Source organism: Trypanosoma theileri (assembly GCF_002087225.1).
Source record: "Trypanosoma theileri isolate Edinburgh chromosome Unknown TM35_Tth_1_V1, whole genome shotgun sequence".
Lineage (NCBI taxonomy): Eukaryota > Euglenozoa > Kinetoplastea > Trypanosomatida > Trypanosomatidae > Trypanosoma > Trypanosoma theileri.
This window is the reverse complement of record NW_021639843.1, coordinates 1,276,975-1,300,259: the sequence shown is the minus strand read 5'-3', so window position 1 is coordinate 1,300,259 and position 23,285 is coordinate 1,276,975. Positions and strand designations below refer to the sequence as shown.

At 37.5% G+C, this 23,285-nt stretch overlaps 7 protein-coding genes across 7 annotated transcripts; all 7 read right to left on the bottom strand.

Moving 5' to 3' along the window:
• Positions 1-96: 96 nt before the first annotated feature.
• TM35_000016020 (uncharacterized protein) lies at positions 97-2,070 on the bottom strand (the record flags this gene model as incomplete). Its single annotated transcript, XM_029021283.1, has 1 exon — positions 97-2,070. The coding sequence occupies one exon, from the start codon at positions 2,068-2,070 to the stop codon at positions 97-99; it is 1,974 nt and encodes a 657-aa protein (XP_028887791.1).
• Positions 2,071-2,661: 591 nt separating this feature from the next.
• On the bottom strand, positions 2,662-9,279 carry TM35_000016010 (putative RNA editing associated helicase 2; the record flags this gene model as incomplete). Its single annotated transcript, XM_029021282.1, has 1 exon — positions 2,662-9,279. One exon carries the CDS (start codon positions 9,277-9,279, stop codon positions 2,662-2,664), a length of 6,618 nt encoding a protein of 2,205 aa, XP_028887790.1.
• A 402-nt stretch (positions 9,280-9,681) lies between these two features.
• On the bottom strand, positions 9,682-12,930 carry TM35_000016000 (phospholipid-translocating ATPase; the record flags this gene model as incomplete). Its single annotated transcript, XM_029021281.1, has 1 exon — positions 9,682-12,930. The coding sequence occupies one exon, from the start codon at positions 12,928-12,930 to the stop codon at positions 9,682-9,684; it is 3,249 nt and encodes a 1,082-aa protein (XP_028887789.1).
• Positions 12,931-13,332: 402 nt separating this feature from the next.
• On the bottom strand, positions 13,333-14,868 carry TM35_000015990 (uncharacterized protein; the record flags this gene model as incomplete). Its single annotated transcript, XM_029021280.1, has 1 exon — positions 13,333-14,868. The coding sequence occupies one exon, from the start codon at positions 14,866-14,868 to the stop codon at positions 13,333-13,335; it is 1,536 nt and encodes a 511-aa protein (XP_028887788.1).
• A 258-nt stretch (positions 14,869-15,126) lies between these two features.
• Positions 15,127-15,762, bottom strand: TM35_000015980 (uncharacterized protein; the record flags this gene model as incomplete). The annotated part of the gene is made up of 1 exon (XM_029021279.1): positions 15,127-15,762. One exon carries the CDS (start codon positions 15,760-15,762, stop codon positions 15,127-15,129), a length of 636 nt encoding a protein of 211 aa, XP_028887787.1.
• Positions 15,763-16,191: 429 nt separating this feature from the next.
• Positions 16,192-19,221, bottom strand: TM35_000015970 (uncharacterized protein; the record flags this gene model as incomplete). Its single annotated transcript, XM_029021278.1, has 1 exon — positions 16,192-19,221. The coding sequence occupies one exon, from the start codon at positions 19,219-19,221 to the stop codon at positions 16,192-16,194; it is 3,030 nt and encodes a 1,009-aa protein (XP_028887786.1).
• A 2,109-nt stretch (positions 19,222-21,330) lies between these two features.
• Positions 21,331-22,890, bottom strand: TM35_000015960 (dihydroflavonol-4-reductase; the record flags this gene model as incomplete). The annotated part of the gene is made up of 1 exon (XM_029021277.1): positions 21,331-22,890. One exon carries the CDS (start codon positions 22,888-22,890, stop codon positions 21,331-21,333), a length of 1,560 nt encoding a protein of 519 aa, XP_028887785.1.
• Positions 22,891-23,285: the final 395 nt, after the last annotated feature.

Below are 23,285 nucleotides of genomic sequence, written 5' to 3'. Positions count from 1 at the left end.
TATATATATATATACGTATCTTTTTTTCTTCTTTTTTGAAATTAAAAAAAAAAAATTACAAAAAAAACGCAAAAACAACAACAACAACAACTACTACTACCGAATAACTCCTGTTTGCCGTCTCATCCAAGAAGTAGATGTTCCTCCCATTACAAAAGGATTTTGATCCCCTTCCTTATCATCATCATTGGTCTCCGGTGGCTCCATCACTCCTATCAACCGCATAAAGACAATATAGAAAAACTCCTGCATATCCATAAGAGTTCCAAGTATAATACACGCAAGACCTACAGCCACAGAAAGTGTTGCAAATTCAGGAGCAAACCTGGCGAGATGCGGTAAAAAGTTATACAATAAAAGTGCTGTCACCATAAAGATAAGGAAACAAACTGCAAGTATAAGAGTTTTTACTAATTTTCGAAAAAGTACTCCAGGTGTTACTATCAAAATGTTTTGACTAAGTAATCGATTTCGAATATCTGGGGTTTCAAAGATACTCAATAGAGCCACACAACCCACAAGAATCCCACAGAGAAGAAGCCCCGCTTGAAATAAAGAATAAAACTTTGGAGTCGCTACAGTACCACCAGTCAACATACTACCCTCAATAGGAACAGTTCCCTCAACTAAATCGCGTGAAACTGAAGCCACATGTTCCAGAAAAGAAACAAAATCACCTGTTCGTTCTCCTAATTGTGATAAACGCCAAAATAATGTAAATAAAACAGATAAAGAGATAATACCACCATAACGGGAATGACAGGCATTAGTAGTTAAGTTGTAGAATAAACATACATTTAACCACCATAGACATAAAAATCCCCAAAGACGAAAGGATCCCCAATCTGTTAGATAATTCATCTCACGAGCTACAAAACAAATAGCTGTACATACACAGACCATATAATCGGTTGAACAGGAGTCAATAATAGCAGGTACCCACACTGTCGTTAAAAAGAAAATAAGCCAAATAAGAAGTAATTCTACAACATGAACACTAACCACCAATGCTAGTACAGATAAATAAATAACGAAAAAAAGTGCGGTACACTTAACAATTCCTTGAATAGTTTGATAAATAGAAGATACTACAGATGTAGCAGCTGTCCATCCACCACGTTTAGTAGGACCAAAAGCATAATTTACCATTCCAAGAAAACATAAGGATGATGCAAATAAAAGCCATGCACTTTTTCTATCCCAATCATCATTACGATACATTGCAAATAATGTTATTAATGAACGTGATAACATAAGTGTAACAATATACCAACGTAATGCTGCAGTAGCTTTTCTAGGAACATCTCTAAGAAGACGGTAACAACAAGAAAGAATTACAGCAGGACCTACATGCTCTAAAAAAGCTATTAAAAGAGATTTTAAAACTTCTATTTGTATAATAAAGTGAGGATTACTGTTTGCCAAACGAAGATCAAATCTTGATTTTTCAATACCATCAAAACCTACCAAAGCGAGATGAGCTAATGACCTTTTATTAGATAAAGTACTTGATACTTCTTCCTTTAATATCACCATCCCTTCACATCCAAGCAAAGCACAGACAAAAGCGGCTAACCACCATTTACGTTTTCCAGTTAAACCAGATTCACGCAATCCAATGTAGAGAACATCAGAGGCAAATACTCTATACGCAAGGAATGCCAATAGTGATAATGCCACTCCATAAAGTGTAAAACAGAGTCGTTCATTAAATGACATTTGTTCCAATAACAATTGATACTCTTCTGGCCACGCCATTTCTGTTCCAAAAGAATTATGAAGAGACGCGGCAAGCCATCCAACAACGGCAATTTCACGAAGAGGAAAAAGACAAAACACACTAAAGAGGGATACAAGCTGATACCATTGAGGTAAATGCTCTAGTGAATGAAATATACTTCCAAGATAGAATTCACTATCAGCAGCAGCAGCAAGAGAGGTAGTAGAAGTACCAGAAGCAGAAGTTATAGGGGGAGTAGTAGTTGTACCGCTAGCAGTGGTAGTAGTAGTGGTAGTATTAGCAGCAGCAGCAGCAGTAGAAGTGTTGTTGTTGGGAGTGACACTTTCCATGGCCTAAGAAATAACTATAATAGTGAAGTTACTGATATCCAGACTGTTAACAGGAAAGAAAGAAAACAAAGGGGGAAAAAATATATGTATATATAGAAAAAAGAGATCCATAAAAAATAATAATAAAAACAACAACAACAACAATGATCAAGTAGAAAAAAAAAAGTAAAAGAAAGAAAGAATGTGAGTAAAACGAACAACAACAAAAAAAAAAGATAAATGTTAATGTGTTCTTTCCTCTTAATAAACAGCTAATCTGTGATACGCCCCATATGTCTTTTGTGTATCTCTTTCTTCTTTTTTCTTCTTCCTCAGTAAGCTCAAGACTTGGAGCAATAGTTAATACGTAAAATATCCGATTGAATAAACAAAATCTCCTCTTCTGCATACATCCTTTCCCCCCACCCTTTTTTTTTTTTTTTAAACTCGTATTTCTGATAACTCTGACCAAAAAGAAAAAGGGGGCAAAGTTTTACAAAATAGTAAAAAAAAAAAAAAAATATGAATCACAGAATAACAAGCGGAAAGGAAAACAAAACAAACAGCAACACACACACACAAAAAAAAAGAATTCTCCCTCAATTATGAGTGTTACTCACTTGAGGTCATCATTTCCTTTTCCTTTTCTTCTTCTTCTTCTTTTCTTATTGTGGTTGCTGACGATTCATCCTGTTGTAATGGTAAAGTTTCCTTTTTTGTTTGTTTACGTGGTTCAAGAATAATTCCCTTCTCTTCCCATACTTTATCGGATAGATCGTTTGGTTTAAACGGTGTACTTACAAGCTCCTTAATGATAAGTCGTAACTCTTCCAGTATTTCATTATTTTCCTTGTTATTTGGATCCGTAAATTTACGACTAAGACATACGTTAAGAGATCGTCTAAACTTTCGAATAAGTTCAAGTGTCCCAAATGTAGCGCGGAACATAATCCACTCATCTACTACAGCAAGATTCAAATCATCACGGTAGGAAACTGGCATACTACTTGTACCCATAAGAAGAATAGTCCACAATGGGACATTTGTGAGTCCACGTACATGTAAACGTTCAGATTCATTAGATTTGGCTAATTCATCATATACAAAAAAAGGTTGTGTAATATCATCTTGAGAAGTACGATGTACTACAGATGCTGTAGATGGTGCTAAACGATCTGCAAGTTTATTTCTCATCATTCGTTTCCCTCGATTCATTACAACATTTGGGAATAAACCAGATGCAACTACACATTTCACTAAACCAACATTTTGAGCATCATCAGAGCACTCCGAGTTTTCTACAAAAATATCAGCTCGAGAATCATCCCTAGTCCTCCTTATATTTATATCAGGTCCTAAAAATCCACTTCCTGCAAGAATATCAAAAAATTGTTTTTTATACTTGGATACAGTAAGAAGTTGAGGAACACTAAGCATTCGTTCCTGAAGATCATATACAACTTCTGCTGGTGTTTTTTCATAATGTGCAATTACCCAAAAATTAAATGCATTAACAGAAGCAATAACATCTGATTGGGTATTGAAAGATAGATCTTCCTTATGTAGACGAACAGCATCACGATGTTCACGTGCACTTATAAAAACATCCGTATCAGTTACAGCAGCAATCGTTAACGCAGAGTCTAAACATTTTAATAAAGCTCCCATAATAATCATTTTCCCTACCTTGGGAGCAACAGGAAGTCGTGAAAGTCGTAATCCAAGTGGAGTTAACTGTCGTCTTGATGTTGTGGCTCCAAGTTCCTGAAGTCTCATCATTGCGGCTTCAATATTATCTGCAGAGGGAGGTTCAATAGCTTCTTGCAGGAATTCCGCCGGGTCTCCCAAGTCAAGTGCGAGGATATGTAAACAGAGAGCATCAAGATGTGTACGAAGCATTTCAGGAGTTTGAAAATCATGTACAGTTTGAAAGTGTTTTCTCGAATAAAGACGTATACACATACCAGGACGAGTACGCCCAGCACGACCACGTCGTTGTACACAATTAGCACGACTAGCATATACGGTTACTAACTGAGACATAGATCCCATTTCATTTCTACCAACAGATGTAGTTCCTTTTCGCATAACGTATGATTTTTCCTTTGCTCTACCAACATCTATAACAGCAGCAACATCATCAATAGTTACACCACTTTCAGCAATATTTGTAGAAAGAATTAACTTTACTTTTCCTTCTGGGGCAGGTAAAAAACATCGCATTTGTTCTTCTGCACCTACAGAAGAATGTAAACAAATAATATAAAACTTTGTATTACGTTCAAGAATTTCTTTCGCTTTTGTAATTTCATCCCATCCTGGAAGAAATACTAAAACGGAAGAATCTGTTAAATCAAGTGAACGTACAGCATGATCAATGGCGAATTGAATAGTAATATAATCAATTTCAGAAGTAGCTTCTAGAAAACCATATTTCGCAGTAGGAGTTAAACTTAAATTTTCAATGTTTCTTGAAATACCATTTGCTTCTTCCTTTTCAAGTACAGATGCAGCTTCTTTTAGTAAAGGTGGCATAACATTTTGTTCAGCAGCAATAGGGACTAAATCCTCTACAAATAATTCTTGTACAGGATGTACATAACCTTCTACATTAATAATAGGTGCATTATTAAAATATTTTCCAAATTGTTCAGCTTGTAATGTTGCACTCATTAAAATAACATGAAGATCTTTTCGACGACGTAAAAGTTGACGTAAAAGTATAAGCAAAAAATCTGAATTAATATCACGTTCATGTATTTCATCAATAATAAGATAATTAATTCCATTTAAGGAAGGAGTACTATGTAGTAAACGAAGTAAAATACCTGAAGTACAAAAATTAATATTACGTCCTGGTTTACTATCTAAACGAATAGAATAACCACATGTTTCACCTATACTTTCTAATCGTTCAGTAGCTACACGTTGAGAAATAGAAACTGCACTTAATCTTCTAGGTTGTGTAATAACAATAGAACAATCACCTCCTTTACCTTTTTCAGTCATATTATCCAAAATATATTGTGGTACTTGTGTCGTTTTACCACAACCTGTTGTACCACAAATAATAACAATTTGACTATTTTCAATGGCACTTAAAATTTCTTCTCGTTTACCATGTATACTTAACCGTTGCCTCTGAGCAGCATACTTCAATTGATACTCTTCACTTGTTAATTTCTTCTGTAATTTATCTATAAGAAACTGTGATTCTTGCATCCTCTGAGAGGTATCTAAAGCTACACGAGCTAATAAACCAGATAATTCACCTTCTGCCTCCTTCCATCGCTGTGGTTGAGCCACTTCCTCTTCTTCCTCCACATCTGGTAGACTTTGTACAACACGTTGAATACGCTCTTTTTGTGCATCTGTGAGAGCGACATTAGCGATGTGCTCCGGATCCAAGTATCTGTGTGTTCGAATGAGATCCATGAGTGCCTGAAACCCTGCCACACCCCGTGAGAGTTGAGAAAAGAGATGATCGTAGGCAGCTGGTTCGTTAAATCGCGGCCCCGCCTCGCGGCCCTCGCCGACCCACCGGCGGCCGTCCTCGTCGACGACTTCGACGGTAGTCGCGTGCCGGACGAACGGCCCCTCGCGGCGGCTGCGGTGCCCAACGACGGGCGGCGGGAGGCCAAAACAGACAGTGAAGAGTTCAATGATGCGGACTTTGCCGTCGTGCGAGAAGTCCTTCGCGACGGGGTCCCAATTGCCGACGGGGCGCCGCGGGGAGCGTCCGGGCCGCTTGGGGGACGCCGCCGTCGTCGCCTCGTCGCTGAGGAGCTGCAGCGGGTCCAGCAGCGTGAGCCGCTCCGACACCTCCGCCTTCAGTTTCTTTTCAATCTCCGCAAAGTCCGGCTCAATGCGCTTCAGCAGCGACAAGACGTGCATCGCCGCCCGCCGCTGCGAGGCGTCCTTGTTGAGCGCCACACCAGAGGCCATCACGTGCTCGTGGCCGGGCACCTCCACCGTGGTGAGGCACACACGGCGAGAAACAGGTCCAACCATGCGGGATCGCCAAAACGCAGGATACGTGACATTGGCAACTGTACAATACCGTTGAAGGGTATTCTTTGCCTCCGCATCAATAGGGACAGACTCAGATTCTTCCAAGGCAGCATCATAAAGTTCATCACAAGTTCGAGGACTTTTTTCCATTTCATAAAATATATTATGCTCTCGCATAGTGTTTACTTCAATATATCGTTGACATTCTTCCACATATTGTGTCCAATGTTGTAATAAATTTGATGGTAAAATTGGAAATGGTGGTTTTTCTGGAGCAGTTCCAAGTGTTAAAGGAAGTGGTGAAGAAGTATCTGGTGGTTTTATGGCATTTTCACCTACAAGCGGTGCCCAACGTCCAAGACTTTGTACACGTTGTGCATGTCTCATCTGAAGTTTAGGAAGATTATCAAACATACACAAACCTAATGCATCTATTATTCGTTCCGCATGCATCCAACAGAGTATTTCAGCATCACGTTTAGTTAATGCAGAACCATGAGCTACACGTTTTCCAAATGTCTCTGGAACAGGAACTGTAAGCTCTGCTACATGTAATACATTTCCAAGTCCTCTTAACTCCATACGAAATTCAGCTTCTAGTTTATTAATACCTTTTCGACGTAAATAATACTGTACACGTGCACGACAAACAATATCTAATTCTTTCTCCTGAACAAAGGTATAATCACGTCTTTCTTCAGGACTAGGTACAGATTCTGATTCTTCACAAGTATTATTAATTATATTTTGTGTAGCATTTGTAGTATCTTTTTTAGTAACTATAATAGGACTACGTTTCTTTTTCATTTTATTTTCCCAATGAATAGAACCTACTACTTCACGACGAAGAGGTGGTGGTGAAGGGGTATCAGATGGAATATTATTATTATTATTATTATTATTATTATTATTATTATTATTATTATTACCTCCTTTTACACCCATTAAGGGTGCATATCTTCCACTTTTTGTGCATAAATCAACATGTCGACGTTGTAGTATAACATCTGCATAAAGTGGGACACCAAGAGTATCAAGAATAAGTTCAGCATGCATAGCTGCAAGACTTTCGGCATCTTTTGGATCTACAGCTTCACCAAGGGCTATTCGATCTCCGAATCGACGTGGTACAGGAAGATTTAAAGCACAACGACAAATTTGTTGTCCTCCATTATCTTCGGCTTCAATTCGTTGAACATAGAAAACTTCTTCTGCTCGTCTACCCATGGATGAAAGATATCCTCTAATACGTGTTTTTGCACCTGAATCAATTTGACGAGGAGAATATAATGCATATTCATATTGAGTACATATCTCAGGATCTGTAGGTGATACCATAATATAACCATCAGGACTATCAGGTTTAAGTTCCCACAACTCTTTAGGGATTGTCTCTCGTATCTTAAGGTAATCTGTATCTGGAACTGCCTCTTTTGAAGCAGTAGTATTACTACTATTTTCTTCTACAGAAGTTGCAACTCTAGCCCTTTTTACTACACGCCTTTTGGGAGTCTCTACTGTTTTAGGCTCTTCTTGCGTTTTATCATCACATTTGTTTTCATCCTTCTTGTCGTCCTGAATATTACTCCTTATACCACTATCTACTGTAGAAGATGTGGAATTAGATGATGTAGTAATTCTTCGCCTTCCTGGGGGACTAGTAAGATTAGGATCCTGCGTTTCTGCTGGTATAGATTCACCTCGGGCTTTTCGGGTGGTAATCCACTCACTGCGAGCCACACTATCGCTTATAATATTAAATCCAAGTATATTCATCACATCAATGGCATGCATGGCAGCTAATATAATGGCTTCAGATGCGTTCATAGCGATACCTACTCCTCCACGAATACCATATAAATCAGGAAGTGGAAGTACTACTGTTGCCTTATAGTATCCTTGAATTTCTTCAACAAAGAAGGGATCAGTTCTTGGTACTTTTTCTTTTTTAAAAAATATCTTTAACTGTTCTACAGCCATGTGATCTAGAAAATTAGTTTCGGTAAATTCACATGTCTGTTCTGTGAGTGCACGGTGTCGCCTAACAAGATCTTCTTCATAGCTCATAAATGAAACTCGATTCTCTCGTTTCACTGATAGTTCTTTAAGAGGAATTGGACACATTACATGCGATGGATCTTTATGTTCTTCACCAGGAAGTGGTGCAGATCGACCATAACTCCATGCAGCTAATGCGTGTTGTTTTTGTCGTGTAGGATCAGATGGGAATAAAGAAATAGAATGTGCATCTAATACTAACTCTGCATGCATACAAGCAAGTGTTATTGCTACTTCACGAGTTAATCCTTTTCCTTGTGCTTTAATCTCAGTAAATGTTGTGAGTTCTGCAGGTAAAACAACAGTAGCGACACAATAGGTTAAACCACCTTTCTCAAGTGGTTCTTCCATTTGTGAGGTACAGAGATGTGTAAAGGAAAAATTATGCTCTTCAAAGAGAGATTTAATACGATGAACAGCTGTGGTATCATAAAGACAAGGAGAAAGTAATGTATGAAAAGGTGAAATATAATGATTTGGACGTACATCAATCAATAACCATTTTCCACCTTCCGTTTCATCACGATCCACAACACGACGTAAGGGAAGAGGAATTTTAATATCTGATTTACCTCTATCTACATCATCTGGCATTGGTGCCCATCTACCAGCTTTACGTGCTGCCTCTGCGTGTTTACGTTGCATAGAGGGAAGTGTGTAAATGTGATAACCAAATTCATCAATAATGTACTCTGCATGCATGGCCGCAAGTAATTCCGCATCTTTACTATTACAAGCAAGACCATGTGCCCATACCTCACCTGTTGGAGTTTGAAATGGTAATCGTACGCGAGAATGATAGAGTGAAGCCCCAGCATCTCCCTCTACTTCCTGTGTTTGAAATACATCATTACTACTTGTAACTGCTCCTTGTGAGAAACGTTTAATGAAATTCACTACTCGTGCTCGTGAAAATGCATCCACATGACGTGCCTCTAAAAAGTTTTGCGGTAATGCACTACTTCCCTCAAACCCCGACGATTGTTGTGAGTGTTCATCTAATGAAATGTTCAAATTGGATACGGTCTCCACAAAGGAAATCTCACCCGGTTGGATCTCCTGCGCATGAAGAAAACGTCTCGAGTTCTGCAGACCACGTGGAGCTAATGCGATAAATCTGTCGGAAAAGCGGAAAGCCACAAAAGACCAACGTGCCCACATTCCACCCTTTTCCGTTACTATAAAAATAGAAGAAAACAAAAAAAAAAAAAGAAATTAATCAAAGAAAGCAAAAAAAAGCAAAAAAATCTTATACACAACATTAGTCTTTCAATATCTTCTTTAGGGGGGAGGTCAGACTCACATAAAATAGCAAAATTACACCAAAAAGCACATTAGTGTTAATAATAATAAAAACAAAAAAGAAATAAATCCATAAAGAAAAAAAGATAACAAAAAAAAAAAGAAGAGAGAAGGTGGATTCTTACCTACACACACACACACACCTATTATCACAACTGAAGACAGTGATATTAATATACTTGACCCAAATAACTTTCTCACATTTAACAGTGCTTATATATATAGATATATAAACAGAGGAACAATAATTTTTTTTGTGTCTCAGGCTAAAGTATATGTATGTCTGTGATTGAAAAATACAAAACTACTCAAAATCGACAAGATATAAATAGGACCTACAATAGCCAATAAGATAACTGAAACTCTCCACCAACAACTCCATGAAAAAAAGAAACTTTTATCCATCGTTTCTGGAAGTAATAAAACTGCAAAAAAGTAGGCAGCTAAAGAGAAACATTCAGCTGCTATAAAAAGATATAAATGATTACGACGTTGGGTCCATAAAATTCTAAGATGTGCTGTACTCGCAACAATAACAAGTTCTGTTAAAAGCAAAGAGGTATAGGCGATAGTAATGATATGAAACATTTCTCCAGAAAACAAATGAAGTGAAAGAGACATCATAACTCCTCCTTGGTAAATAGAAATCCATGCCCATTGTAAAAAAGACCGTGTATTCATAGAACGTGATTTTAATAACTCTTTATAATATTGAGGAAACTCACTCACATCTTCTTCTTTAATATCTTCATCAAGAACTAATGCAAAGACTGGTGCCATAGTGAAAACGGTACTATACCCCATAAGAAGATAACCATTAAAAACAGACATTGTCGTTCCTGCAAAGAGAAGAGAAAAGAATGCTTGGACTATTGAATACACCATTCCTCTATGCATAATAAATTGACTCATTCGACATGTACGGCGATATGAATTTCTCCCATGCCATATAATAAGCCGCACACAATGTGAGAACTTCGTAATAGAGAAATCTGCAGCCATACTGGCTTGTTTTCCCTCAACTCCCTCAACTCCAATCCCAACATCTGCTGCTAATATCATAGCTACATCATTTCCTCCATCTCCTATTGCAGCCATACGAACTTTTTTATTGGAATATTTTTTTATCATACGAATAACATCTGCTTTTTGTGTAGGTGAACATCTTGCTAAAATAACAGAATAGGCAGATCTGGAAACTTCTACAAAACGTTTTGAGATGGGTTCTGTTAGACATAAAGATAAACAAGTACCATCCAAAACAAGTGTCCATGGGGATTCAAAAAATAAATCATTAGATACGGTGGTATGACGAAGTTGAAGAGTATCTAAGAATTTCTCCGTTTCTTCTAATGTACGAGTCGTCATTACTTCTACAACACCATTACGTGGAATTAGTCTTGTTGAACGACCAATAGTTGTAGCTGTTTCTATTTTATCTCCTGTTAATATCCATACTTTTATACCTCCCATTCCTAATGTTTCAAGAGATTTGGTAACATCATCTTGCAATTCATCTTCTACACCCGTAACTCCAATGAGTTTCATATCTTTTTCAATAAGACTCATTGCTGCTTCTATAGATTCATTTCGTGTATTACCCAAATCTATATTGGCTTCATTATATCGAGTTAAGAAAATTTCTAACTGTTCCTCTGTTAATGTTCTCTGTGCAAATACCAACGTTCGAAGTCCTACTTGAGCAAATTCTTGACAACTCTCTTGTAACCAATCAGAAGAACGAACAACAGTTGCAATTTTAAAATCAGCTCCCTTCATAATATATTTATATATACCTGTATCTCTCTCTGATGATTCACGTAATATAATTCCCATACATTTTCGTTCAGAAGTAAAAGGAAAAGCTTTAATAATATCATAACTTATTGTTTTTCCACCTGGTGTGGTAAATTGCATACTATTTACATCTCGATGAATGAGAGTAATTCCAAGGAAACTACAAAATTTTACAAAAGCAATTTCATCGGGTGATGAGGCTTGATATTCCAATTTTCCCTCTTCCATTACAGGACTCACATTATGACATAATACTAAAGCCAAAAGAGCTTCACCAACAGATGTAATATCTCGCATTAAATTTCTTTGAAGAGATAAATAGTTACCTTTACCACTATCTACCAAATCATTATTTTCAGATTCATATTTTTCATTAAAAAAAGAAGCTATAATCTTTTTAAAACGATCCACTTCACGATCATTTAATATTGTATCAGCAGCAACTTGTAATAGACGAAACTCCATCTTATTCTTTGTTAATGTTCCTGTTTTATCGGTAAATAAATATTGTAAACGACCAAGTTCCTCTGGAATATTTGTATTTCGAACTACTGTACCAGGTATCTTACTATCACGATACATCTCATAAGAGTACCACATACGTCCAACATCCACATTCACACGCATAGAAATAGGAATAATAGCAGAAAGTAAAATTAAAAAACGTAGAAACATAACAAACCATTGACCATCAAATCTTTGTTGTCCAACTAGTAGAAATGATATGATTACAAGGAATAAAAAGCATAAAGCTCCAATAAAGTTTAATTCACTTTCAATAAGACCCATTTTGGTTGAAGGTTTACTACAATTCATAGCACTACGTGTATCTACTCCTGTATGAATTACCACAGCCACAAGTGTACCTGATGCTACTACACAACTTGCCCAAAGTGTGTTATCAAGCGAAATAGCTTCAGATTCTCCACCTGAGGTTTCTAAAGATCCTGCAAATTTATAAATATCTTTATGTAAAGGTTCACAGTGTATATTTGCTCGATATTGACTAAGTGCTTCATCACCAAGTGGTTGTGTTGCCTTTAAAGCATACCTAAGTTTCCAATCCGTCTCACCATCTAATTGATCGGTTCGAAGAAAACATGTTCCACTACTCTCTGATGAACGAAGAAGAACACAATCGGCTGGAATACGTTGTCCATGTCGAAGAACTAATAAATCACCCACTTGAATAGATGAAGCTCTTATAATGCCTGTACGACCATCTGGAAGTAATTTTTCAAATTTTTCTTCATTTGCTGTTCGATCTCTTCTATATCGTTTAATATCATCTACAGCATCTTTTATGAGTGAAAGCGACACCACAAGTGCTAATGGTGAGAAGTATGTAATGAGAAATCCCACCTTTAATGCTGGAATCAACTGTGAAAAAGCAAGTAACAGATAAAATATATTAAAGAAAGCTCTAAACTGATGAAATAACGAAAGTGGAAGAAATGTAAGAAGTGAATAACGTCTATTATTCACGGCGTTATCGGGAAACCCACTCCCGGACCACACGGCTGGTGTGCAGCCAATAGCAATCACTCGAGCCTCATTCACACTTGCGGTATCGCAGTTCAGCCAATGCCGCAGCGTCTGTGCGTAACTCACAGGCCGCCGGGCTGGAACCGGCAGACACAACGCAGCCTCCGTTGGACTTCTCTCTTCAGACGCAGAACTATACATTGCTTGCATCTCTACACCTTCAAGCATAGCTTCTCCCACAAGGAAACAAATCAAAGATAGAGAGTGAGAGAGAGAGAGAGAGAGAAAGAGAAATGGATATACGGAGAGTATAAATCAAGAGAAAATCATAAATAAAACAATACATAGAAACCCCATAGAATAAGACGTGTTGAAAAAAAAAAAGTATGAGTCAGAAAGAAAGAAATACAAAGAAAAAAGAATCCCAAACTGTACTCTTATCAACTACGAAAACAGAGCAAAAACAAAAAGATATATATATGAAGAAAGCAATTCATTATACGAGCTTTTCTTTCACCATTATCGTTATCATATCAGTAATAAAAAGAAATGATTTAATTTAATCTTCTCGTATTGGCCATGTACTTTTTTTTTTTTCCCCAGGTGAACAACAACAACAAAAAAAAAAAATTAGAGAAAGGAAGCGATCGTTTTCATCACTTCCAAGAGTGAATTTAATTGACGCATGGTTCTTGATCCTTTGGTCATTATAAGAAACAAAGGACGTCTACGCATCCATAGACTCGGCTCTTGCGTAATAATCATAACGGCAGAACGATACCACCAATCTGTACTTGTAGTGACATTACCAAAGCAGAAGCCTCCGCCCACTAAAGTGCCAAACCCCAATTGAATCCATGCGGTATTGGTAAACACTTTATAATGTTTAGCCATACTTTCTCGGGCATCATCACTGGAGAAATCCACATCTGCCGGTACAACTTCTGTAGTGAGAAACATCAAATATGTAACGGCATCTTTACGTAGATTATAACGAGTTGCAAGTGGTCCCTCATCCACTTGATGAGCATTAAATAAAAGACATTTATTCGTTTTTGAAGCAATACTGTACATTACAGCATCAATTCCTTTAAGATATTCCGGTTGAAGACCCGCCGGGGCATAAGCATGTCGAAGTATTACACCAAGATAACGAAAATGATGATGGGCTTCACTATTCATAGTGTTGAACACAGACATAATCTTTTCTTCTACAGAAAGACGTAGAGGAAGAGGAATATAAGATTCTTTATGTCCTTGTTTGTATAGTCGATAAACCAAAACGGCACGGTATCCACTTTCAACACGTCGGACTTCATGTAAAACATCACCCGTCCACGCCGCAAAAGACATAGCAATATTACCATCTGTTGTTGTAATTCTCTCAAGGGAACCAAGATCAACTGTATGTGCCCACTGGACATCTGCATTGTAGCAATCACTATACATGGAGGATGTAGAAAGACTTTCACAATTGCATTCTGGTGTTTCTCGACCAATATAAAAAACAAGTTGTCCAGGATCTTTTACACTATTTGAAACTGTACGTTCCTGACTAGTACCAGATTCAGACAAAATAGGAAGCTGCATAGATATGGAACCAAACATATCAGCAGATGACATGGAATCACGATGGGGTACGAAGAAATCACCCACTCCGTACATAACCAATTTATACAATTCAGCACGGATAGATACAGCAGAGGGACATATCTTTTGGTGAATCTCCTCCAATTCAAAAGGAAAATCAAAGGTTGAAATAGAATGACTCACTTGCATAGAGTCTGCAGGTGCTTCGTGCGACATACGTAGATTGGTATCAAAGACATCACCTCGCATCTCTACACCGACTAAAGATGGATTTAGTGCAGTGTAGAGTGAAGTTACCTTCTCAGCAGGTATAGGCAACGCAATGGACATTCCCGCCACTGTTATAACGGCATCAGCAGCCGGTATGCAGACTGTACCAACATGCACATCTGTGTTAATAGAATTGTTTACAGTATCCTGCAAATCTACTAATGTTCGATGTAGTTTACTTGACCTGTATTGACAATTCATATTACCTAGATCCTCTCGAGCCTGTTCCAAAGCATCCATATCTGTAACATAATCATCAATAAGGCCATCGTAACTCTTGGCTATTGTCAGTTGAGCTTCATTCATCCTGTTCGTTATTTTTATTTGCAATTTCTTTACACTGATGAATATTCTTTGATAGGATCATAGTCATCATTGCGTTCATTAGTGTACCAGAAAGAAAAAAGAAAGAAAGAAATCCATAAGGAAAGAGAGTTTTTTTTTTTTTTTTTTTAAGTAGATTATTCTTTATACACAATATAAATTATTTAACTACATCACATTTACAAGAATTATAGAGAAAAAGAAAAAGTCATTTAAAGGATTAAATATAATTGTATTTGTTTAATCGGTCCCATTTCTCACCAAATCTTCTTCATCCTCATCCATAATATCTCCTCCGGTTGCTGTAGAAATCTTTATATATTTGCTGTAATTCACTTTAGAATGGTTTGGGGATATAATAGCAATATATCCCTCTGTTACGGGTGCTTCTACAAGTAGTGAGGGTCGTTCTTGAACTGCCGCGTTCAGCTCCAACACAAAACCATCTATACAAGCGGGAATATTATACACAGTTCCATCTGACATTGTCACTACACAAACTTTAGTATCTTCTTGACATATAATAGCGTTCTTCTTGCGTTTTCCAACTACTCGAACACCTTCTGGGGTCATTTTCGAGTTACCACGACCTGATCCAAACGTTACTGAAGCTATATGAAGATTTACTCCTGAATCATTTTCCTCAGCTGTAACTTTTTTTTCTCGACACGAACGAACTGCGGCGTGTGATTCATCAATACAAAGAATACAAAGACCATTGCTATGAACTAGTAATCTACAGTTGTTATTTTCCACACCTTTACAGTTTTTCACAAGATACTGATGATAGTAACGCTCCGTGTAATACTCAAACGTAGACGGTTTGGCATCTACAGTATACGAAAGTGTTTCAGTATGCATTTCTCTCAATTCCATTTGGGAGGAAAACAAACGAAAGTAAGGAACACAAAAAAAAAAAAAAACTTTAAATTAGTGTTACATGAAAGAATTGAATACATATATAAATAAATAAATAAATATATATATATATATATATATATTCATATATATATTTGTAATAATAGATATACTATCAAAAGTGTGTCAACACTAGTCCGTTAAAGGAAGAACATAATTTGAATACCGAAAAAAAACCAAGAAATTAATTGCCCAAGTCAACAACGAACAACGAACAAAGAACAACAATAACAATAAAAGGATATCTGTAATGTAAAGGAAATTCTTATCTAAGGATGCCTTTTTATTTTTTATTTTTAGAGAGAATCTCCAACTCCCTTCTTCCACCCCAACCATTATAGTCTTAAACTTAATCCGCATACGTATAATAATATCCTCAGATTATAATTACTCTGGAGCACTACCAACCAAATAGGAACGCTGAAACTTGCGTTTGAAGCTTGCACGCTTTTTTTCCAATCCCTCCTTATAGGCTTCCTTATAGTGTTTCCCACGCTCATCTGTAATATCTACCTCAAGAATACGATAGCGTAGATTAAAAGGAACACGTCCTCCAGAGATGTTGCCTAATCGACGAGCAAGGCGAAATCGCTCTTTATTAGATGCTCCACGGTTACGAAGATCTTCCCTTTCCAGTGGAGATCGTCGACGCGGTTTTTCCTTATCTTGACCGATTTCTCTCTGTGGTGCGGGAGCTGACATGGCTTGATCCATTTCTGTGTCGGGCCCAATTGTGTCAAATTGATCAAATACTGATCCTAAAGATGAGGCTTTAGCCATAAGAACACCTACAGGAGCAACAGCATGCTCAGAATCATACAAATTCATAAGTTTCTCATATTCTTGGGCAATTTTTTCTTCATCTTTATTCGTTACCGTTTGCACTAAATTCTTTTCATGTTTTACTCTATTCTGGTTATAAGTGAGATTTGTACTGCTGCTGGTAGTAGTATTGGTAGTGGAAGTATTCCCTTCTGTAGGAGAAGAATGTAATGTTTCTTCTTTTTCTTCTTCTTCTTCATTTAACATATCTAACCATGCACTGCCTAATACCTCTGTATCCTCTGTCAATGTCTCTATCGGGGAAGGTTTCAGAGATATGTTTGAGGGTACATGAGTGGAAATAGCATTTGAAAACTGTAACCTTGGTTGAAATTCTGTTAAAATACACATATCAGGATTATCATTTATAAGATTTTCTTCTTTTTGTACTATATTCTTTGGAGGTTCAGATGACATAACAGATATTTTTCCTGAAAATAAAGAAGTAAGTTTGCTACTCTGAAGTTGTTTCACAAGACTTGGATCATCTGTACAAAGTACTACATTTGTATCTTTATCCGCTATTGCACGAATCATCGCAACAACTAATAATAAATGATCATTATCTGATTTAGCAGGATCAAGATTTATCGTTTTTAGAGTAGTTTCTGGTATAGCATGAGAAAGTAGAGACTCTGTAAAGTGAAGAATTCTTGTCTTTACATCCTTTTCTTTATTTCCAAGAAGTGCGAATAAACTTCGAAGACGCTGTGATGCAATAAATGGTTCAGACTTATTAGCTTCTTGTAATGCAGGATCAAAAGAAATATAATCTTTACTCTCTTCAATAGTTGTTGCCAATTGCTGTAAACAACAATAAGGGATCAAAACCAGAGATGAACCACCACCACTATTACTATTATTATTACTAGCGTTTATAGTCTTTCCCACAGTAAGAAAATATTCACTTGTTTCCACAAAAGATGAATCAAGTACACAAATAGTACTAAATCCCACAAGTTTGGTACGTAACGTAGAAATATCAGTAGCAATAAAATCTCCACTAGATAGTGCGTAATCACTAAAATGTTGAATAGAACCTATCAAGCTAATATCTAGCTTTGGAATATGTTTAGTGATTTCATCCAATGCCTTATTTACCTCATTTCCGATAAAATTTCTATAATACATTGCAGCTGTATTTCGAAAAGCTTCATCAAGGACTGTTATATCCTCAAATGAACAAGTACCATAGACTTGAGCATCCAAGATGAATTGTTGTACTCTTCGTGGTCCAAGACCTTCCATAAGCATTCGATAAAAATCTCTACGATTTAATGCATTACGATAGTAAAAAAAATCGGTGTAGCAAAATTTCCAGTAAAGTTCAACTTCTCTTGTAACATCATAATCTTCCTCAATTTTTTGTCGTTCTCTAATTTCTTGTAATTGTTCTTGAAACATTTGTAATTGTTCTTTTGGTGATCCTTCACACCTTACAATCATAACTGCCCTTGTTACATCAAGAACACGTAGATTTGCCTCTTGCATACGGCGAAGTGTTCGAAGCGCCACAGAAGGTTGACTCACGGACATAGATACAATTAAGTAATGATATAACTCAGATGTAACACCACCATCCTCTACAAGTGAGGTACGAAAGGCTAATGAAGAAGGATCCGAGAAATCACGCCAAATATCACGTTCACCAGCTAAATATTTTCTCGCACTCGCTTTTTCCTTCTCTTCTGCAACTCGTTCTCGATACTCTTGTATAAGTGATACGACACGTTTCACATTATTTGAAAAAGCAGCAGATTTTAAATCTGAAACAAAACTTTCATGAAGAATTGAATCCCGAAGATGAGGATGAGAGATTGTTGGTGAAGTCCAAGGAACTCCTGCCTCTAAGTGAGGAAAAGTATGATGTCGACTAACAGTCGGCCATGCACTACAACAAACGTCTAAGTTTTCACTTTCAGGAAGAGCATCAATAAATTCCATAAGTTCTGGTTTTGCACCATTCACTATTTTTGGACGCAAAACTTTAAACGCTTTAAATAATTTTTCCAATTGTTTTGCTTCATCATCATTTGAAGGTTGATAATGTGCAAATTTAGTTTCCCCAGTAATATCATGTTTTACTTGTGAACAATATCTAGCCAAGTAGGTTTCCCAGACGGCTTCTGCCATATCTTCTGCACTTTCATCACTTGGTGAGAGTGAGGCAATGTGAAGAAGCCAGGTGTAGTGGGAGAGTGGGGATAATTCTCCCGTCTCCACCAGATACTGTTGCCATCGAAATGCCGTTGTCAAGTCCCGACCCACCGCGCACAAGCGAAAGAACTCCTGATATGTCTCGGCCCCCACCTTATGGCTGTGGGCCATCACCTGAAAGGCCTGCTGGGTGTACATGTACGCCTGCCGCCGCGGGATGCGCCGCTGCTCGAGCTGCACGACCGTCGCACACCACGCGAGCAGGCGGGCGCAGTGGCGGTCGGCGAGGAGGTGCCGGTGGCGGTGGAGGGCCCACGCGAGGTGCCACGGCCGCGGCTCGCGGTACAACCGGCGGCGGAGCGGCTCCAGCGGTTGACTGCCGCCCCACGCGCGGAACACGTCGCCGTGATGCCCCCGCGCCTTCACACCACCCCACATCTACAGATGAGGCGCCTACGGTAACTCTGTGTCTATCGATCTCTATCTATACGCATGCATGTGAAAAGAAAGAAGAAGGAAAAAGAAAAAAGTATCAGAGTTCAATAGAGAAACATATAAAAAAAATTCAAATCTTTCTTCACTATGAAAGAAACTTTTACCTCAATGGTTAAAGAAAAAAAAAAAAAAATGAACCACACCACCCTAAAAGACTATTTCATATCTTAGAGCTCCATCGGCTTATCCTGAAACACCCCACATTCCTTTGCATGCTATTGTCATAGAGGATTTGGGCGATTACCCTAGCTGAACGACAACATGAAGAATATTGTTTTTACTCCCAACTGTGACCTTTGTGTAAATATATATATACTGGAAAGACTGACATTAGTTAGTGGGTCGTTTCTCCTTCTGACTCTACTCTCCTCATCGTATTCTCAAGTGGAATGAGTTAACTCACCTTAAACTACGGCTTGACAGACGCACGTTATTTTGTAAATTTATTCCACATACTTGTGTTATCTTGTCAAGACCCACACTGCTTTCACTGTCCAAGAATACAATATTCAGGCCATTCAAGGAGAGGCCACCAATAATATAGAAAAAGGGACTTTGAGAAACTTATGTTTGTAAAGATATCCCCAGAAGGTGGTCTCATTGCCGCGTACAAAATCGCGAATAACAAAAACAAACAAATAAAAACGTCTTCCAAAATTTATCTAGCCATTCTTTGAACGTTGAAGGGGCAACAGCTATTCTTAAATAAATAAAAAAAAGAAAATCTTTACTGAACACCTTTCAATGTGCACACTTTTTAAGAAACAAATCAAGTAGTAAAAAAAAAAAAAAATAAATAAATATAAAACAAAGAACGTAATTGAGTTATTCTCTCATTTATTTAGTCTTATCCGGATGCACACTCTTTTCAGAATTTTAAAAGAACATAGATGAAAGAGAAAAAAAAAAAACTTGAGCGTGAGAGTGATGAAAGAACCACCACCACCCACAACACCTCACCATTACTGGTATTACCACTATCAGAGCGGAAACTCTCATGATACTCAATGATTCGTATTTTCTCTAGCATTTACTTCACTTTTAAAGGAAAAGGATTTGCCTTGTCCCGTGTCACAACTCTTCAGTTTCTTTTTTCTCTTATTCCTCCTTACTCCTACACTTACTTATTCCGTCTTTTTTGGTTTGATTTTGTTCCCCATCTCTCTCTCTTTTTCTCTCTCGCTGCCCTTCCACACATCCACCCCCACAGAAATATATATATATATATATATATATATATATATGTATATATACAACATCAGTTCTCTTCCTTTTTTTTTGTCACCTTTTCCCTTTCACACCTCATTTTTCTTTTTGATTTATTGCTTTTCGCTGGAAATTCACTCGAGTGAAATACCAGGAGCAACGTACTCTTGTTAGCCTTTTTTTTCTTTTTGATTTCCTCAGTTAATTATGCATTTACTCATTCCTTTTTTTCCATTCAACAATTGTTTAGTTTATTTTTGCTTACGTTTTTTTTTTCTTTTCTTTTGCTTCGTATGCCTCCATTTTCGGTTCTTCCATTTTTATTGTTCTCACTCTTGCAGGTGTACGCCCAAGAAAAGAGAAACACATTTACGTGCTTGCATCTGGAAAAACCATAACACCAACTAAAACAAATGCAACTCAATAAGACTGTTGGCACACTCCACAAAATAATAATAACAATAACAATAATAATAATAATAATAATAATAATAATAATAATAATAATAATAATAATAATAATATCAGAAAAAGAAAACAGAACAGAAAAAGAGAAAAGAAACCAGAAAGAGTCATGACAACAACAGCAAAACAATAACAAGAATAAAAATAATAGAAACAATAATAATGATAATAATAATAATAATAATAATAATAATAATAATAATAATAATAATAATAATAATAATAATAATAATAAANATAATAATAATAATAATAATAATAATAATAATAATAATAATAATAATAATAATAATAATAATAATAATAATAATAATAATAAAGCGGAAATGTACTGATGTAGAGAAAAAAAAAAAGAAAGAAAGAAAGAGCTGTTACAACACATTATCTATTCTTTCGCCATCGTGCTAGAACCCATGTTGCCACACCTGCTGCAGTGATTGCGACACCAACGGTGCTTACCACGTAAAGCAGTGTGGGATTCCGCACAGCTCGAGGGGCATTGGGAGCTCTCACTTCTCCAGCACGAATCATTTGATCAATGGATGCTCGTATCGTTTCTTTCATGGGAATAAATTTCATTTCAAGCTCTGAAATAGCCTTATGCGCATCAAGAACCTTGCGAACACCTGTAGTGCGCCATAAAAATCTTAACTTCACTTGTGAATGAAAAGCCCCAACAAGAAGTGTTACGAACGTGTTTGCCGTTCGTGTAGGGGGAGTAAGATGCGGATAAGCTTCTTTAATCATTACTGAGAGTTCGGCGTAACTAAAGCACCCATTAGAGACTATAACACGCTGATCTTTTACTTCTTGACACTCCAAAGCCCGAACATGCGCTTCAGCAACATCGCGTACATCTACGTAATTCCAATACAAGTTGGGTGCAAATGGAACAGTTGGCGAGGCTGTAGCTAACTCTTGTAAACGTAGCATAGCATCGCTAATCTCATCTGTACGACTTGGTCCAATTGTAATAGATGGTAAAATAACTACCAATTCTACTCCAAGCATCTGCTTTAAACGCCATGCTTCCTTTTCAAAGCAAATGCGAGCATAGGGAATAGGATCGGTAGCAGCGGTAGCCACAGTATTCCAGCAGGATTCATCAAATACACCACTGGGGGGAACGGCATCTGTTACGTGAAACACAGAGGTCGCTGCGCCGGTGATCACCACACGCTTCACTGTTGATTTACCAGCCAATCTTATTGCATCAAAAAGAGCTTGAACGGCATTCACATGTAATGCAACAGGATCCTTCACACCATAATTTACTTGAAAGCCACAGTGAATTACGTACTTACAGCCACGTAGCGCATCACGTAATGTGGTTGAATTCGTCATCTCTGCTTCAAAAATACTGAGACGCTGCTCTGAATCACGGTCCATGGAATAAAGTTCGTTTCGCTCCTGTTGGCTTAGGGTATCAGGGACAGTAACTCGTACAGTATACCCAGCGTCTAGGAGTTTTGCCACAATGTGGCTAGAAATATATCCTATACCACCAATAACCAGTACGTTCGTCTTATTCTTGACACTTTTTGCTCGTTCCTTTTCACTTTCAGATGATAACTGATTAAGAATAGTTGATACCGTAGTACCTGGGGATCTCTCCTGTTTTTGTTGTTGATAATATTGCGGCAATTGGTAATGATTTTGCACTTGCTGTTCTTGTTGTTGCAGTTGGTGTCGAGAACCAGAGAAAGGAGGTATCTCTTCCTCTGAGAGTATATCCCCATTCATTGCGTTGAGATCCAATGCGCTTCCAGAAAACACCTTCTGAAGAGTATGAGCAGCAGGTTGGGGACGAACAGGTTCTCCATCCTCTGTGAAGAAATCATCACCAGGTCCCAATATATGTGGTCTCTTCACTAAATTAGAGCGGCGAACAGTCTCCATATCCTCTAAAGAGAGACAACTGCCAGAGAAAACACGCAGCATCGCTCTTGTTCTTTTTTTTTTTTCTTTAATGGGTTCTGTTCACTACTTTCTGCAAAATTACTTTTATTTTCTTTTTTTTTTCTTTAACTTTTTTGGTATTTATTCTTTTTTTTCTCCCCACCTTCCTTCTCTCTCTCTCTCTCTCTCTCTCCTTCTGTTTCTCTCTCAGAGTCCTTTCCTATTACTTACTCAATTAACTGCTTTCCCTATTCACAGACCTTCTATTTCTTCGCTTGAGGAGATTGGATTCAAATAAAAAAGGTGGTGGTTGTGGTGGTGCAGGGGGTTGAGTGGGGCGAGATCCCTCGTTCAATACCTCTTTAACTCTGTATGTATTTTTTTTTTTTTTTATTACGTCGTCGCCGCTGTTGCTGTTGCTGCAAGCTTTTGTAAGT